This window comes from Talpa europaea (genome assembly GCF_964194135.1).
Source record: "Talpa europaea genome assembly, chromosome: 6".
NCBI lineage: Eukaryota > Metazoa > Chordata > Mammalia > Eulipotyphla > Talpidae > Talpa > Talpa europaea.
The window spans coordinates 46,505,917-46,523,794 of record NC_140072.1 but is presented as its reverse complement, the minus strand read 5'-3'; the positions used below and the strand labels follow the sequence as shown (position 1 = coordinate 46,523,794).

General features: G+C 38.8%; 1 protein-coding gene across 1 annotated transcript in view; it reads right to left on the bottom strand.

Moving 5' to 3' along the window:
* The window catches only part of SUCLG1 (succinate-CoA ligase GDP/ADP-forming subunit alpha), a gene marked incomplete at its 5' end in the record, with an annotated part of 29,262 nt that extends 11,854 nt beyond the window's left edge, over positions 1–17,408 (bottom strand). The window contains 3 exons of the mRNA XM_084235458.1: positions 6,007–6,123; positions 7,489–7,592; positions 17,318–17,408. Of these exons, the coding sequence (XP_084091584.1) occupies positions 6,007–6,123; positions 7,489–7,592; positions 17,318–17,408 (312 nt within the window). The remainder of the gene's footprint in view (positions 1–6,006; positions 6,124–7,488; positions 7,593–17,317) is intronic.
* Positions 17,409–17,878: the final 470 nt, after the last annotated feature.

Sequence of the window (17,878 nt, the reverse complement as noted above, 5' to 3'; positions counted from 1 at the left end):
ATGCCTTCATTCTTCCCATTAAAAAGTTCACTATGCTATCAGAAAACAACAGAATATACCATGGTCTTCTCTGTCCCCTTAGTATGCTCCTCTGAATTGAATTTCTGTGACACCACTTTCCCTCAGTTAGTGGCATGTCAGTAAACCTCAAAGCACTGCTGATTTTGTGTTTGTGTACCGTAATTCCCATGGCCATGTTACATTTATTTTGTTCTATAAGACACTGTCTTATCTATTCAGTACCAAAGACCCTATACTCCCCAGGAGAAAAAGAACTTGGATCTCAAACACCTGTTTAAAAATATATCATACTTGATAAATATTATCTAAAGACAAGAAAAACAAAGTTTTTTTAAACTGACAATTTTCACTTTAAATGCTCATTTATTGGAAATAAACTAAAAAACACAGGCAGAAATAGCCACAGAAAAGAAAATAAGTTAAACATTTTTCTCTATATTCTACATGGCTTCTCACAATGCAAAGCACTTAAACATTGTCAGTTTGAACATTTTTCTGTCTGTGGCTCAAGCCTGCATTTGGTCTTTAACTATAAAGATGTATCTTTCTTCCCACTTTTGCATGTGACCATGTCTCTTCTACTGTAAAGAAGAGGAGATTAAAGACATAGATTGTCCGTGATATCTAATTCTCAAAGAGTAGCAGCAACTATTCTGTGAGAGGGTTCAGTTAAGGCTTCACCATGACAGTTCATGCTTAGTTTTAGTAGCCCCATGTATAAATCAACATGTTGAGGCCAAGAATTATTAAATAACTTTTAGGAGATTACATAGCTAGAAGGTGGTAGAATCAAGATTCAAACCTAAGGATATCTTATTACAAAGTGTCTATCTGTTTTAGTTACAGCAGACTGGTTCCCTGTAAATGTTAAAAGGTAACTTAATCAAGATACAAAGCAAAACCTTTTTGGAAGGCTGTGCCACAGGATTTTACACTGGATAAAAATACTAAGCTATAGAACATACAAATACAATCAGAAGAGGCAGAAGTAAAAGACAGTGTCTTTGGAACTCATTCCTGAATGATCCCCACATCTCCAGAGACTGAGACGTTTTCTCACTGCATCCCTGTTTCTGACAGTGACAAAAGAATGCTAAGGGATATGCTTGCAGATCACCCACAAATGATGCCAACAGTAAAAAATAATTTTTAAAAAACTATGTTCAAGATAACAACAGAGAAAACAAAAGGAATAAAAACTATGTTAGAAACAAAAGATAGGCATGTAGGCATTTGATGGAAAAAACATCCCACATTTCTCTACCTCTTATGTTAAAAATACTGTTAGAAACTGGACTAACAGTGTCTGTACTGGCAAACTAATACTGGATGGGAGGTATCCATCCTACTCACTTGAAAAGTTCTCTGTAAGAGCTATACCAGTGAGAGAGAAATAGCAGCTATCTATTTGCATCGTGGTGAATAAGAAATGCATTGCTTAGCAGCAAAAACTTTCTTTACAAAAAAAGCGAGAAAAGCTAATTACAAAAATCAAATCTGCCTAAAATTATGAAAACAGCTCCTCTCCAAACTTTGAGGTCATGAAGTCGGTCATAACAGAATTTAAGGGGAGAGAGGACAAAAAATTTAAAGCAAAATGAATTTAAATGATCCTTCTACAGAGTATATGATTTGTAACTTATATTTCTTACTCTTTAAAATAAGATAAATTTAAAACACACATACATATATATAGTACACATACTCTATTTTCAAGTTTAAAGTAAAAAGAAAAATCCAAATTTGGATTATCTGATTTTTCCCTACACCTGAGTATTAAGAGTATACATTAACTTCAATTTGAAGTTAGTGTTTTGATTAAGTCTATAAATTTATACTTTAAAAAAAGCTACATTTTAAAATATACTTTAAAAGTATCCTTCAAGTGTGTGTGTGGGGGAGGGAAGAAGGTAAAAAGTGTAAGTATATATTTTTTTATCATCAATCCCAAATACTAAATTTTCTTATTTTCTTATATTAATAGTCAAGAATTTGTGTTTCTTTTAAAATACTATTATTTTTGTATATATTCATATAAGTGTAGAGAGACAGTAAGAGAATACACACTGAAATTAGCTCTCTGAAAGGCCAAAATTGAGATGTAGAAAATACTGCAAAACTAAACCTGAAATACCTTTGTATCCATCAGCAGAATTTTTATAATAAGCACTTCTAGTTTTTAACAAAGAATTACAGTTTAATTTAAAAGTCATGTTTAAAGCATTAAGAATTCAACAGGGAAGAAAAAAAGAAATCAAACAGTCTTCATGGAGGAACACAAAGGTATTTACTCTGAGCCATGCAAAGTCTGCCACTTACCATTTGAGTGACTATAGATAGGACCCTTAACCTTTCTGTACCAGTGATAGCCTTTAAAATGGGAATGTCCCCTGCTCATGGATTGGAAGAATAAACATTATTAAAATGGCCATCCTACCAAAAGCAATATACAGATTCAATGCTATTCCAATCAAAATTTCAATGTCATTCTTCAAATAAATAGTTGATGAAATTCATATGGAATCACCAAAAACCCTGAATAGCCAAAGCTCTCCTGAAAAAAAAAAAGAAGAGAATGGAGGCATCACACTCCCAGACTTCAAACTATACTACAAAGCCATAATCATCAAAACTGCATGGTATTGGAACACGAACAGACACACAGACCAATGGAATCGAATAGAAAATCCAGAAATACTGGACCTACTAAACATAGACCTTCCATATGATCCAGCAATCCCACTCCTAGGTATTTACCCAAAGAACACAGAAACATCAATTCCAAAGAGCACCTGCACCCCTATGTTTATAGCAGCACTGTTTACAATAGCTAAGCTTTGGAAAAAACCCAAATGCCCAAAAATAGATGACTGGATCAAGAAGATGTGGTACGTAGACACCATGGAATATTACTCAGCATTCAAAAAAGATAAACACATGCAATTTGCAGCAACATGGATGGCGCTGGAAGGGATCATGCTCAGCGAAATAAGCCAGAAAGAAAAAGAAAAATACCGGATGGTCTCACTCATAGCAGGAATCTAGAAAACTTAAATAAGGGACCAGGAAAATGAATATAAGAAAGTGAAAATCAAAATCAACAAAAAACTATGAACCAGAGACACTTTTAGGGGGGCGGGGGCGGGAGGGGAGGGATTGGGGTCAGAATGGGGGGCTGCAATTGTATGGGGAATATAACAATAAAATTTATTAAAAAAAAAAAAAAACAACTAATGTAATTCAGAAAGATTTCCATTAAAAAAATGGCTGAAATAAGTTTCAGTAATTTGAAAAAAAAAATAAAAAAAAATAAAGTGTGCAATGCAATGATTTGCTAACAAAAAAAAAAAAAGACTTGAAATAAAGGCATGGGGTGAGGAAATTTTAGTTGAAGTTAGCTTTTGATTTTGAAGACAAAATAAATATGTAGAAAAATACCAAAATTTTATATATATTTTTTTCTTGAAGTGGGAGATTACATTGTTTTGGAAAGTTGCCTGCACACAAAGTCTTATTTGTTGCTTTTATTTCCAATGTATTTTCAATTTATATCAAGGATATTTACCGTCTAGTCATATTAATTTTAATCATAACTGATAAGGAATAAGATAATCAATTCCTTTATGATTATAGCAGATCATTCTGCTAGGTAGCTCTTTTCCCCTAAAACTTTATTGTATCATCTGCTTCAATCATTTGTCTTCTAGGGCCTCCCCAGTGGTGCAGCGGTTGAGCGCGGGGTTGTGAGGCTGCCCGCAGCCTCTGCAGCACCTGTTCAATCCCTGGCCTCCGGGTGAGGGTCCACATGGCGCGCAGACCTCTCCTGCCGCCCGCTGCTCCCCTCAGCAGTGTACTTCGGTCCTTCTGCCTGTTCTGCTCTGGCTCTGGTGAATTTGCTCACCCTCCTGTGCTTCTGACTGTACCCAGTGCTTGTAAAAATAAATAAATAAATCTTAAAAAAAAATTTGTCTTCTAATGTAGCTTCAGATTTGTGGGTCAAGAAAGGAAGCATGTTTGCATGTACATTTTTCATAATAAGTATAATGACATTTTGTAAGACTCTTATGGAAATTCAAAGGTCATTTATTTGCTATTGGAAGCAAATAATTTATGTGATTATAGAATTAAAGATTTGTAAAAAAAAAAAAATGTGACATATCTGTATAATGGAAAAAAAAATAAAGTTCTTTTCAATTAAAAAAAAAAAAAAAGAAAATCCAGAAATAAACCCACAGATTTATGGTCAACTAATCTTTGACAAAGGAGCAAAGACTATGCATTGGAGCAAAGAAAGTTTGTTCAATAAATGGTGCTGGGAAAACTAGGTCGCTACATGCAAAAGAATGAAGCTTGACCACTACCTCACACCATACACAAAAATCAACTCAAAATGGATTAAAGAACTAGACATAAGACCTGAAACTATAAAATACATAGAAGGAAATATAGGCGAAACACTACGGGATTTGCACATCAAAGACATCTTTACAGACACATCACCCAAAGCAGTGATAGTGAAAGCAAAGATAAACAGCTGGGACTATATCAAATTAAAGAGCTTCTGCACAGCAAAAGAGACAATAACAAAAACAAAGAGAAACCCCACCGACTGGGAGAACATTTTTGCACACAACACTAATGATAAAGGACTGATCACAAAAATCTGCAAAGAGCTGGTGAGACTCAACAACAACAAAGAAAATAATCCTGTCAAAAAATGGGCAGAAGAGCTAAAAAGAAACTTCTCTGAAGAGGAAATGCAAATGGCCAACAGGCATATGAAAAAATGTTCAACATCACTTGTAATCAGGGAAATGCAAATTAAAACTACCATGAGATACCATCTTACACCAGTGAGAATGGCACATATTAAAAAAACTAGCAACAACAAATGTTAGCGAGGATGTGGAGAATAAGGAACTCTCCCGCACTGTTGGTGGGAGTGCAAACTGGTCCAACCACTATGGAGAGCTGTGTGGAGATCTCTGGACCTACTAAACATAGGGCTTACATATGATCCAGCAATTCCACTCCTAGGTATTTACCCAAAGGACACTGAAACATCAATTCCAAAGAGCACCTGCACCCCTATGTTTATAGCAGCACTGTTTACAATAGCTAAGCTTTGGAAAAAACCCAAATGCCCAAAAATAGATGACTAGATCAAGAAGATGTGGTACGTAGACACCATGGAATATTACTCAGCATTCAAAAAAGATAAACACATGCAATTTGCAGCAACATGGATGGCGCTGGAAGGGCTCATGCTCAGCGAAATAAGCCAGAAAGAAAAAGAAAAATACCAGATGGTCTCACTCATAGCAGGAATCTAGAAAACTTAAATAAGGGACCAAGAAAATGAATAACTATAAAAAAGTGAAAATCAAAATCAACAAAAAACTATGAACCAGAGACACTCTATTGTGGGTGGGGAGGGGAGGGATTGGGGTCAAAATAAGGGGGTTGCAATTGTATGGGGAATATAAAAATAAAATTTTTAAAAATTTTTAAAAATTAAAAAAATAAATAAATAAATAAATAAATAAAATGGGGATGTCAACAGCACTTCAGAGGGTTGTGCTAAGCCTGAATAATGTATGTGTGGAACCCAACACAATGCCTGGCAAACAGCTCATTCTCAGTATGTATTAGGGGGTAAATGCTGACCTGCATACTATTAACCTGGAAGAAGAAAGGGTTAAAAAAGAATAATAAACCAAACAGAAGCCAAGTCATAGCACTTCTTCCCTAAGGAGCTAATGTCTGTTTACAAGCAAAAATCACACAGGTTATGGAGAAAACATCCTGAGTCTATGTGGCTAAGGTAAACCCACAGGTTTTTACTGTGACTGAAATTTCTCTAAGTCACTGGATTTTAAAATATCAAATGACCCTTCCTAAAGGGACACAATTAAGATGCCTACCCAAAGTTTGCTTGCTCTTCCCCTTCTTTTTCTTGCTGCCGAACTCAGTACTATTACTTACCTCCTTCACAGAATTAAACACTGGTAAGCCCAGATGTGTCTTGCCTCCTTTTCCTGGACTGATTCCTCCAACTATTTGGGTACCATAATCCAATGCCTGCTGGCTATGAAAGGTGCCCTGAGGGACAAATCACAAGACTTGTAAGAAGAGAGAGGCTGCAAAGCATAAAAGGCAATCTTCAGCTACACACAAACACACACATACATACAACATTTAATCCAAATTTGGATTATCTCATTTTTCCCTACACCTGAGTATTAAGAGTATACATTAACTTCAATTTGAAGTTAGTGTTTTGATTAAGTCTATAAATTTATACTTTAAAAACATACTTTAAAAGTATCCTTCGTGTGTGTGTGTGGAAGGGGAGAGGGTAAAAAGTGAGAATGTTAAAAAAAAGTGCCTCTACTGTAGTAAAACTATAAATCTGTACAAAAGCTTTAAAAGGCAACTTAACAGTAGTTAAGTAGTATGCAGAGTGTCTCTGAATAGAAACATAAGACTAAAATTTGTTGTTGTTTTTTCCTCATTAAAATATCTTCTTAGTGCTTTGTGAAGTGCAAGAAATTTAAATGAACAGAACCTTTGACACCCAATTCTACATTTAGGAATCTATTCTATAGACACAAAGCATACATGATATATATTATATGGCATTATATATATATAAATATATATATTTCTGTATACTAAACACTATTATGCACTTTACAGAAATATAAACAAGTTTGTTTAAGAAAAATTCCTAGAGTAAGAAAAACATGTAGAAGGAAACAAGTCAACTTGCTAACAGAAAAATCCCAGGGAAGTAGAACAGTAGGAAAAGAAAGAAAATTATGTTGCATTTTATTGTGGATTACATCACAGATATATTTAAATGATGCAAAAATCTATGACACAGGTATAGGGTAGGGAGAGAGAATGAATGTAAATGAATGAGAACAAATTTAATATTTCAGGCAACTGTGCCTGCTGTCCCCTCAAAGACCATCTGCCCAGAAAGGGTGGAAGGGGAGCAAAGCCAGGGTGCGAAGCACTTCCCCTGCCTGTCTCGGCTCTCATGAGACTCTCCAGTCCAGAGCATGTCCCCACACTGAATCTACATTCCTGTTTATAGTGAATTTTTTTGTACAAGATCTAAATATAAGCCATCTACTTTACTGATTGCCTAACTAAAGAAAGAGTGATCAGCTCCAATACTGGAGGAAAACCAGTGGTGTTACACTTGCTGAAAGAGAATAGGTTGATTTCCAACACAACAGACTCCCAGGGAGAGATTTTTCAGGTAAGTTTAAGCATAATTTTCATCTTACAGGTTGATTAGCACTTAACCTGCTCTGAAAATACAACTCCCTTACAATACCATATACTTTGCTGCAAAAAAAATGTATTAAAACTTTTGTGACACAGAAAATAGTTCTATTTTTTATATGTCTAACATACCTGGAACATACATCTTTCAAAAAAATCTTGACAACCTACCTGCTTACCAGTAAAACCCTGGCAAATAACCTTCGTGTTCTTATTAATATAGAGATGTTTCCGAGATGCTGTATAGGAACAATGCCGAATTCCATTCTGTTGCACTGAAAAGTAAAAAAAATAACACATTATAATTTTTCCAAACTTTTGGACGATAATTGAACTTGGCAACAACAAAAATATCCTTTAGAGCAGGAATTATCTTGTGATCATGGCAACTTTAAAGGTTACTTTTTAAATGAGACACACTGACTATAAAAATAGATTTAAGAAAGAAACAAACAAAAGACAATGTTCTATCTCCAGGATCCCCTCTTTACCCAGAACTATCATCTTGTATGTTTTTCTGAATTGAGAGAGAAAACCTGAAGCTTATAATTTTCATTCCTCAGGGGAAAAAGTGGGGCTCAAAAACTCATGCTTCAAATATAATCGCGGGTCTGAAAAGTAGGTATCACCCCTACTAAGAGTGTTAGTCACATACTTGCCCCATTTGACCCAACCTCTTTAAACCCAACATATAATCAAAACTTTATCAAGAAAACTACTAAGAACACTCTACAACTCATTCCCTATATTAACTTTTTTTTTTTAAAGATTTATTTATTTATACAAGCACTGGGTACAGTCAGAAGCATGGGACGGTGAGAGAATTCACCAGAGCCAGAGCAGGGAACAGAACGAACGAAATACACTGCTGAGGGGAGCAGCGGGCGGGACAAGAGAGGTTTGTCACGCCATGTGGGACCCTCACCAGTGCCCGGGGATCGAACCGGCACTGCAAAGGCTGCGGGCAGCTTCGCAGCCCAGCGCTCAATCGCTGCGCCACCAGGGGAGGCCCCCTATATTAACTTTAAATGCTAACATTTAATGTGTTCACAGAATAAAGCCTGTCTAAAATATAAGCCAAAATTACTTAATTTGATATCTTTCGATGTAAGACTCAAGACCCTCACATATAAAAATCGTAACGAAAATAAAATAAGCAGGTAAAGTATATGAGGGACAAACAACAAAAAAAATCTAAGTTATTTTCAGCAACCTACCTCAATAAAACTGAGAAATCTAAGTCGTTTCTAAAGCCAGCTGTGTGTATTTCAAAAGTCAGTAAAAGTAGAGCACAGATGAATTAAAATTGTGGGCTATTTTCTGGCAACCTACTAAACCCCCATGAAAGCCCAAACTGCTGTCTCTATGATCCTTCCCTGACCCCTTCAAAGTACCAGGCCTTCCTCTACCACTGAGATGGTAGCCCATGAAAGCTAGCCCCAGGGAAGGACAAAACAAAAAACAAAACAAAACAAAAAACCCTTGTTATATATATTTGTCCAGGATCTACTCCATGCTTTCTGTCTTGAATCATCACCTGATGCCCTCCTAAATGCAGACCTCAGGTTTTGTATCTGATCCGCTTCCATCCCTTAAGCACCTCTTGAGTTGTCTCAGATAGTTGCCTGAGCTTCTAAGGACTTTTAATTTGGGGATCCCTTGTATCTCCAGGGAAGAGACAGACACAGATTTCACCCTTATCAACTGGAGAAGATTGTTCTGTGTGCATATAGTTTTGCTGAGTAACAGACAGATGCATTCTTGGACTAGAATATGCTGAACAAGAGATGAGGGAGCCTTTAGGATCGAGTCCTGGCACACCTATGCTAAGCACCTGAACCTGGACCAGCAGACACAACAACTGGACTGGTATTTGTGGCCTGAAAGCCCATTCTAATCAGTGCTATCACTCAAGGACCATACTTGCCTTGCTCCCAATTCTCCCAGCTGGAAACTCACAACCACAATACTTGTGGAAGAGCTACACATCCTTTCCTCCCCTGCTGCTATTCCCAACAGAATCCGCTCCATCAGTCCCTCCCACTCCTAGAATCTCCAGTAAATGGTCTGTCATCAGGAATTTTTCAGACAGGAAAGGAGACTTGATTATAAAATCAGATAATAAGATATGATATCTAGAATCCATACTCACTATAAGAAATACTTGTTTTTTTGAAGGAAGAGTATGGTCTCACCACAATTATTCTTATACTCACTAAGTAAAGGAAGGAGGTATCAGATAGTTCACTTCTTCTTCCACAGGGACACCTCTGAGGAAAAAAATGATTCTACCTACCTAGGTTCAGAAAGCATGGCCTACCAGAGATTGCTAGCTGGTCAACTACGATTGCCAGCTATTCCTATACCAGATCTCCTAGAATAACTGTATGAAGATTTCAAAACTCCATATTTTTGATGTTCATAGAAACTACATCAGAATATATGATGAGCACCAGCTCACCTTCTAGCCCTTTGATACAACTGAGCTTCTACAATACTCCTGATCTTCTGCAGCATCTGCTGAAAAAGATCTTGAGAGACATATATCATGCATAGGTATGGGCATGTGTGCATCGCTCTCCCATCTAGTCAGCAGGCCTGGGCCTTTACATATTAGTTTCGGTAAGCTAGAACTAACAGACTACCATGACCTTTGAGTCAACCCCAAAAATAAATGTTAAGCTAAGAAATTAAATTCCTGATCTTTTCCTGTCTTGACAAGAATCCAGCATGATGCCAGACAGAGTATCATTGATACTGAAATGAGAGGATGCCAGAACAAGCACATATCCTAGTTCCTGGGGTTGTCATGATTATGCATTTGTTTAACATTTGGGGAGTATCTACACTAAATCACAATGCTAAGTGCATATGTAAATAGTGTTGAATAAGAGAGTATCAGTCCTCAAAGAATTTATAATCTATCTGGACACATAAAGCCAGCTGTAACTGCACAGCATGCAAAATACTGTGGTAGGAATAAGACTTAGACATTGGTGTAAACTCTCCAATCCCAATGTAAGATGGGGGTGGGCAAGGTCAAGGGCTGGCAGAAGCAGGAAGAAGAGGTAGGATTATAGAATGGATTTTACACTGGCACTAAGTCTACATTAAGTCCTGGGCTATCAAGAGCGCACTCCTATAATCCCCAATACCTGACCTACAACTTCCTAAACGAAGGAGAGGTTTGTGTTTCTTGTTCATAGTTGTAATTTCTATGCAGCTAAAAGCTCTCTTTATCTCTGCCTTAGTTCACACTACCAACTTGGTTGGCCCCATGTCATCCAAACTGAAACCTACACCTGCACTTAGGGATCAACCAGTCATGGGAGGTTTTGTAAGAGAAACCCCCACAGCTCCTGGTTCGGAGAGTCAATATAATCTGATTAGAATCAATACAATCAACTTATTGAGAATTTTACTTGCATTAGTTCATATAAGTTCACATTCCAATAAAACATTGTAAAGTGAGGAATCCTTAAATCTCCCCATGATATTCATGTCTTGTAAATAAAAGGGTGGAAGTAGGGGATCTGAGATTAAGTAGAACTTACAAACACCTTCACATATGGTATATAACAAACACCACACACTGTATGAGGCCAGGCACACACATTTTATTATACTCTTTACTGCTTTATATCTAAGTAAAATCACTTAAGGTTAAATTTATCTTAAAATTATTTCAGGGGTCATCTAAATATTTCTAGAACTTATAACTGTACATACCATGAGCATAAGGACTCTATCTTAGACCTGATTTCTCCCACAGTGTGTGGCACAGTGCCTTACAGAGTAAATATATAGGAAATGTTTTACTGAATTTCAAGACAAGATCAGAGTCTATAGAAGAAATACTCATGTTAAGCTAAATGTCATCAGTGCCAACTTTTTGTGCAAATTGAAAAATATCAATCTTCCACTTGTAGAGAAAGATGGGGGAAAAGCCTAGATCTATTTTTGTACACACAAAAATTATAGGTTTCCCTAAAATTCACAGAGAGAATGCACAGAAGTCCAGTCCTAAAGGCTACTACTGGTCCTCAGAGTTCTATCAATCTAGCACAAATTCCACACTAACTTTTTTTTAACAAATGAAAGAATAAGTATAATACAAATGGACTATTTTATTTTACTACATGAGAAAAGAAATAACTTAGAACAAAGCACACCATAAGCAGTTAACGTATAAGGAGAGTGTTTTCATAGCATGTAACAGATGGGGAATTAACCTAAACAACATGAAAAGACATTAAGGAACTGACTAAAAGTGTAACAGAAAAAAATGCATAAACAAGAAATACAACAAGGTCAATCAACATATGATATTTAACTTCACTAATATTTTTAAATGAATATTTTAAATTAAACTTTAGGACAGCAAGAAGTCCTGAAGGCAGCCACCATGGAGAAATTCCCAATGATGAAGGCTGCCACACCTTGGGCTATTTTCAGGGAACACGGTAGGGTCACCTTCTCTTTAGGTTATTAATTGGCCACTGCACAGAAGTCCAGTTGTGGACTTCTAGACTTCTGTGCATTCTCTCTTGGCACTGCATCCCAGGAACAGCTGAGAACACAGTCCCAGGAATCAGAGAGACCTGAGTTTAAGTTTACACTTAGCTGTTTACCAGTCATGTGACTTGGGCAGGTCTTTTGGTCTCCCTTAGACTCAAGTCTTCTCATGTGTAAATAGAATAACAGCCCCAGGAGAGAGTTGTGATGTTATGAAAGGATGCCTATAAAATGGGTAGCAAAGTGCCTGGTACACTCCCAAAACCGGGTTTACAACCTACATGAGCAAAAAGGGTAAATCATTTCCCAAAAAGAGAACATACAATTCAGATTTTAAAATCAATGAAGTCCAACTACAAATGTTCTATGTATGTTTTCATACACAGCCTCCATAAGTTTATTTGTAAAATACAGTGTCATGTCTATATATAATGTATAGCATGCACGCAAATACTTGTAAATGTTTAAATCTGAAAATTTTTTAAGGGTGCAGATTCACTTTAAAAATGGTAATAAAATAATACTATGTACCTCATAGGCAATGTGAGAATTAAATTAATTAATAGTATGTAGGCCACAGAAGATGGTTAGTGCTATTTAACTATTAGCTATTAATTATCATTACTATTACTGATATAAAATGAGAAGACCAAAATACTCTGAGAGGGGTCACCATGCCAGGCTATCTGTGAGGGAACAGGGAATCAGGAGTGAACAACATGGACTCAGGCCCTTCTCACCTGCAGCTTCCTGCCCTGTTAGATAGCTAAGTGTTAAACACAGAAAGACAAAACTACAAAAGTACAAAGTGTAACAGAAGCTATGAAGGAAAGGAATTGAGTAATCTCAGAGAGATGCGCTTTCAACAGGGAACATAAATATGTATCTATCAGCCACATGCTGGGTTTTCTTCCCCCTAGAGCATGACCACATCATTTATAAGACAGCTATGAGATTAATGATGTAAACTCAGACCACAGAGTACCTGCCCAGATTGGACTCATTCCATGGCCTTAGAACAAATAACCTGAGAATCTGTTCATGAAAATACTCCTTCAATTCACTTCTCAAACTATTACTATATCTTTGCTTTTCATTCATTCCTGTTGTTCTCATGAATTTAACAAATGTATACTGATTAAACATATATATTAGGTAAATGCAACAGATTTTGTGGTTCCTACCTATAGGTAGCTCAGCAGCTGCTTACTCCCAAATATCAACAACCCACTATTCATTACCAAAATTATACATTCAATATTTACTTAGTTATAAGTACCATACTCCATCGAATTTAATATTTTTGATTTTAAGAAGTACTAGCGGGCCTCCCCTGGTAGCGCAGGCAGTTGAACACTGCGCTGTGAAGCTGTCCGCAGCCTCTGCAGTCCGCAGCCTCTGCAGCACCGGTTTGATCCCGGCCCCCGGCCGGCTGGCAAGGGTCCCACATGGAGCAGCAGACCTCTCCTGTTGCGCCCGCTGCTCCCCTCAGCAGTGTGTTTCATCAGTCTGCCTGTTCTGTTCCCTGCTCTGTCTCTGGTGAATCCTCTCACCCTCCCACAAATCTGGCCTGTACCCCAGGTCTTGTATAAATAAATAAATAAATCTTTTTTAAAAAGGTTTTAAAAAAAGGAGAAAATTAAAAAAAAAGTATTAGCAAGTACTAGTAAGAAAGAAAAAGTACTGCCAATTTATTGTATTATACCATCAATTTATAAGACACATCCTAATTTTAGAAATGTTCTGTTAAATAAAAAGGCAGGCCTATAGCAACAAAGTACCTGTCCTTTGATGAAATAAAATTATTTACCTATAGAGAAATTATTTTGAATATCCCCAATTATGTTTCCATGGAAGAACAAAGTCTGAGGTCAGAAAGATATTTCTCATGGCTACATTGATATATTTAGAAGAAAGCTATTTGGCTTTTCTGAATAAAAATTTGATTCTTAGATAAAATGTCAGCAGATACTAGCATCAAAAACAGATCACTGTTAAGGGTTCTATTTCTAAACCACATTTCTAAATATTTCCCCAATTCCAAAAACAGGCCTACACAACTTGGCAAAGACAGGGGAAAAGGCAAGTGGCCCCTTTGAATAGGGAAATCACCTTCTCAACAAACCAGTGAGAAGGGAAAAAAAAAATTAGAGCTTCATAAGAGAAGGCTCAAAGTATCACACAGCATGTATTAACGGAAAGGCCACTGTACAATAGAAGACCTGAGTTGCAGTCCTCATTCTGATAGTGGCTAAGAAACTTTCTGGGTTTATTTCCTCATATTCCAAACAAAGGTATGGGACCTGCTGGATTTTAGGGTTCACTTTCTGACATTAAAAATACCATAATTCTGAGATTCAAATACACTGGCTCTTTTTCCCTATTTATTTTAAAAGACTCAGCTTCTTGAAAAACTTGACCACTTAGACTTCAAAGGTGCTTATAAAATCCTTAAACTTTCTCAAAAAAGTCTTTTTGAGTTTTCATTTTTCTCTCCCAATTTCAACTGGATTCTTACCGCCCTTTTTAATAAGCTGTAAAACTGTTTTTACTGGAGTGTGTTTTTGTTTTGTTAGTTCTGTAATTTCTAAACATTCTAGGCTGCCCTCAGCAGTGCCAACAGAGCTCTGGAAGGCATTTACAAGTGTCCGTAATTTTTTTTTTTTTTAACTAACTCAAATCAATATTGTCAACACTTGTGCCCTTCAACACAAAATATACTAGCAACTGAAACAAGAAAATAGAAGAACAAAATTTCTAGCATTTCTAGTTCTAAACTAACCTCAGAGACAAAAGAATTTGTGACCCCCTTAAAAAAAAGTTTGCAAGGTGATATTGTTACAGCTGTTCTTTTCCAGTGGGAGTGCAAGTGAACTTAGAAATGTGTCATGGAAAGGAGAAGATCTGGGGGCCGGGGGATGAAAAAGTTTGGCTTTTTTAACATATTAAAACACTGTAATCTGTAACCACTCTAATACATGATATACCTTGGTTTAGATCTCAGATCTCTCAGACCCTTATAAAAGTAATCACATGACTATAATAATTAAAGACTGGTTCAGCAATAGAAAGCTAAAATAGGTGATTTTTTAAGGCCTTGTGATACTGGGAATCTAGGAAATAAGAACTTCCAGTTCTGTGAAAAGAGTATTGTTAAATATTGCAAAGGGTGGATTAAGGATTCTAATCTTTTAAACCTTCCTTTCTTTGCTAGACTCTCTCTCCCCTTAGACAGCAGACCTATCTATCCAGGCTAGGACTTCTCAGAAACTCAGAATAGCAAGACCCCAGGTGAGAAAGATATGGGTATAAGTAGTCTTTTCTTTCCTTTGGCTCATAATTTTCTCAATTGTCTTTTTTTTTTTTTTTTAAATAGAGGCATGTTTTATTTATTTATTTATTTGTTTTGTTTATACATGCACTGGGTACAGTCAGAAGCGCGGGAGGGTGAGAGAATTCACCACAGCCAGAGCGGGGAGCAGAACAGGCAGAAGGACCGAAGTACACTGCTGAGGGGAGCAGCGGGCGGCAGGAGAGGTCTGCGCGCCATGCGGGACCCTCCTCCGGTGGCCGGGGAGCAGCCGGGGATCGAACCGGCGCCGCAGAGGCCGCGAGCAGCTTCTCAACCCAGCGCTCAACCGCTGAGCCACCGGGGAGGCCCTGAATTGTCTTTTAAATTATACAGTAAGAAAGGCCTCCCCGGTGGCGCAAGGGCTTAAGCACCGCACTATGAAGCAATCCACAGCCTCTGCAGCATGAGTTGGATCCCCCCGGCCGGCCAAGGAGCAACCCACATGGCGCAGCAGACCTCTCCTGACTCACCCGCTGCTCCCCTCAGCAGTGTATTTCAGTCAGTCTGCCTGTTCTGTTCCCCACGCTGTCTCTGGTGAATCCTCTCACCCCCACCTCCGCATCATCTGGGGCCTATACCCCAGCTCTTGTATGCAAAAATAAATCTTTTAAAAAAATTATACAATAAGAGTCCCCCCCCAAAATTTACCAAATAAACCACTTCCCACTTGCCAAAGCCAGATGTTTATCTGCATGTGATCTGGTATCTAACTGTAACAACTACTGAGTGCCCACTCATTGCACATTTTCAGGTCTTAATATTCTCAGGAAATGAATTAAATCTCATCCTATATTCAGGACAAGCGGTAGAATGGAAAACAAAGCTGCGTGTCTATTACATCCCAGGTACTTTATATGATTTGCTTCACTAATTCTGCACAGGGAACTCAACCCAGATCATCCTGTACTACATTTAGGATGCATTTTTGTATTTCCACCTTTTAAGAGCTCTTGAATAAGGGTGCTTAGAGCAACCACTGGTGTATCACAATTTTAATTAGCAATCACTTTCACTGTTTATGATAAAAGAAATAAAGGTGCATCTTACAAGTGATGGTGTCTCAGTTTCATTACAATATTGTATTATTTTCACGACATTTAAAACAGAAACAGAAATAGATTTTAAAAAGTGGGGCCTCCCAGGTGGCGCAGCGGTTGAGCACTGGGTTGCGAAGCTGCCCGCGGCCTCTGCGGCGCCGGTTCGATCCCCGGCTGCTCCCCGGCCACCGGAGGAGGGTCCCACATGGTGCGCAGACCTCTCCTGCCGCCCGCTGCTCCCCTCAGCAGTGTGCTACGGTCCTTCTGCCTGCTCTGCTTCCCGCTCTGGCTCTGGTGAATTCTCTCACCCTCCCAGCTTCTGACTGTACCCAGTGCATGTATAAACCAAAACAAACAAACAAACAAATAGATAAATAAATAAATAAGACATGCCTCTAGAAAAATTAAAAAAAAAAAAAAAGTGGCCAAGGTTATCACACAGAACTGCACGTATTGAGCCAGACTTCAAACCCTGATGCAGCTGATTCCAAAGTCTCTTCCTACATCACCTACCTAACAAACACAAAGACTTTGAACGTAGTGAGAATTTTCAAGTCAGCGTTATTCAAAGACAGGCAACCTTGGGTACTCAGTTTTAGAAGAACTAAGGGGCTCCCACCGCCTGGTGGAGACACTGCAAGTAACTTGGTTAAAGTCCCAGTCACCCTTAGGCTCCTAGGAATTTTCTGGGTTGTGCTGATTCTCAGTACACAGCCCACCTTTCTGCCGACCCTACAATCAACAAGAAAGCACAACTGCAAGTGGAAGGCCCTTCTGTATAAAGCACAGCCTTAACCCCAATCTCCCACTGGTATATCCTGACCCTGCCTCTCAACCAACACACCCACCCTCCCAGCTGAGTTCACCCTGGACCTCTCACTCCCAAATAGGAACAGCCTGAACGCTGCCCGCCCCGCACAGCCAGCAAAGCTCCCAGCAACCCAGAGCCCCCCGCTGAAAACCAGATTCTCGACGCTCCCGGGCCCCCGCCTAAGTTCGCCCCGGACGGCCCAGCCCTGGCTTGGGCCCGAACTGCCGGTCAAGCGGGCCCAGGAACTCGCGGAGGCCTGGAGGAGACAGTCCCGGCTGGACTCACGGAGGAAGGAGCGTGACAGGAGGCGGGCGGCTGCGATGCCGCTGCTGCTTGAGGCCATGGTCGCAACGGCTAACGCAGGAGCTGCGGTCATCCACCAATGACACTCCCAGGCCCCCCGGGGACCTGGCAGGGCCCGACGCGCGAGGGGGAAGCGGGTGGCCAGAGCAGTCGCCTGAATGAATTGCCTTAGTTAGAGGCCTCTCACCAAACACTGGGGAGACCAGGTGGGGGAGAAAGGGTATATTACCAAAAAAATGGAAAATAACTCAGCCTTCCCCCTAAAATGTGGATTTGACTCGACATTTTTTACAGCGGCAGCGTAGGGAAACCCAAGGCACGGCAAGCCGACGCGTGGCATTTTGGGAAATGTAGTTTCATGGCCAAGACCTGCTCGTAGCTTCAGCGGACTGGAACCTGAAAGGGAAGCCTAAACGGAAAAGGGAAGTCGAACCAGGTGATGAGGTGGTCAAAGGAGTGAGGAAACCGTGAGGCGAGGCACGAAGAGCACTGCAGATCTTTCCGTATCCCTAGGCCAGTCTGTACCTTTATTTTCCTCGCCTG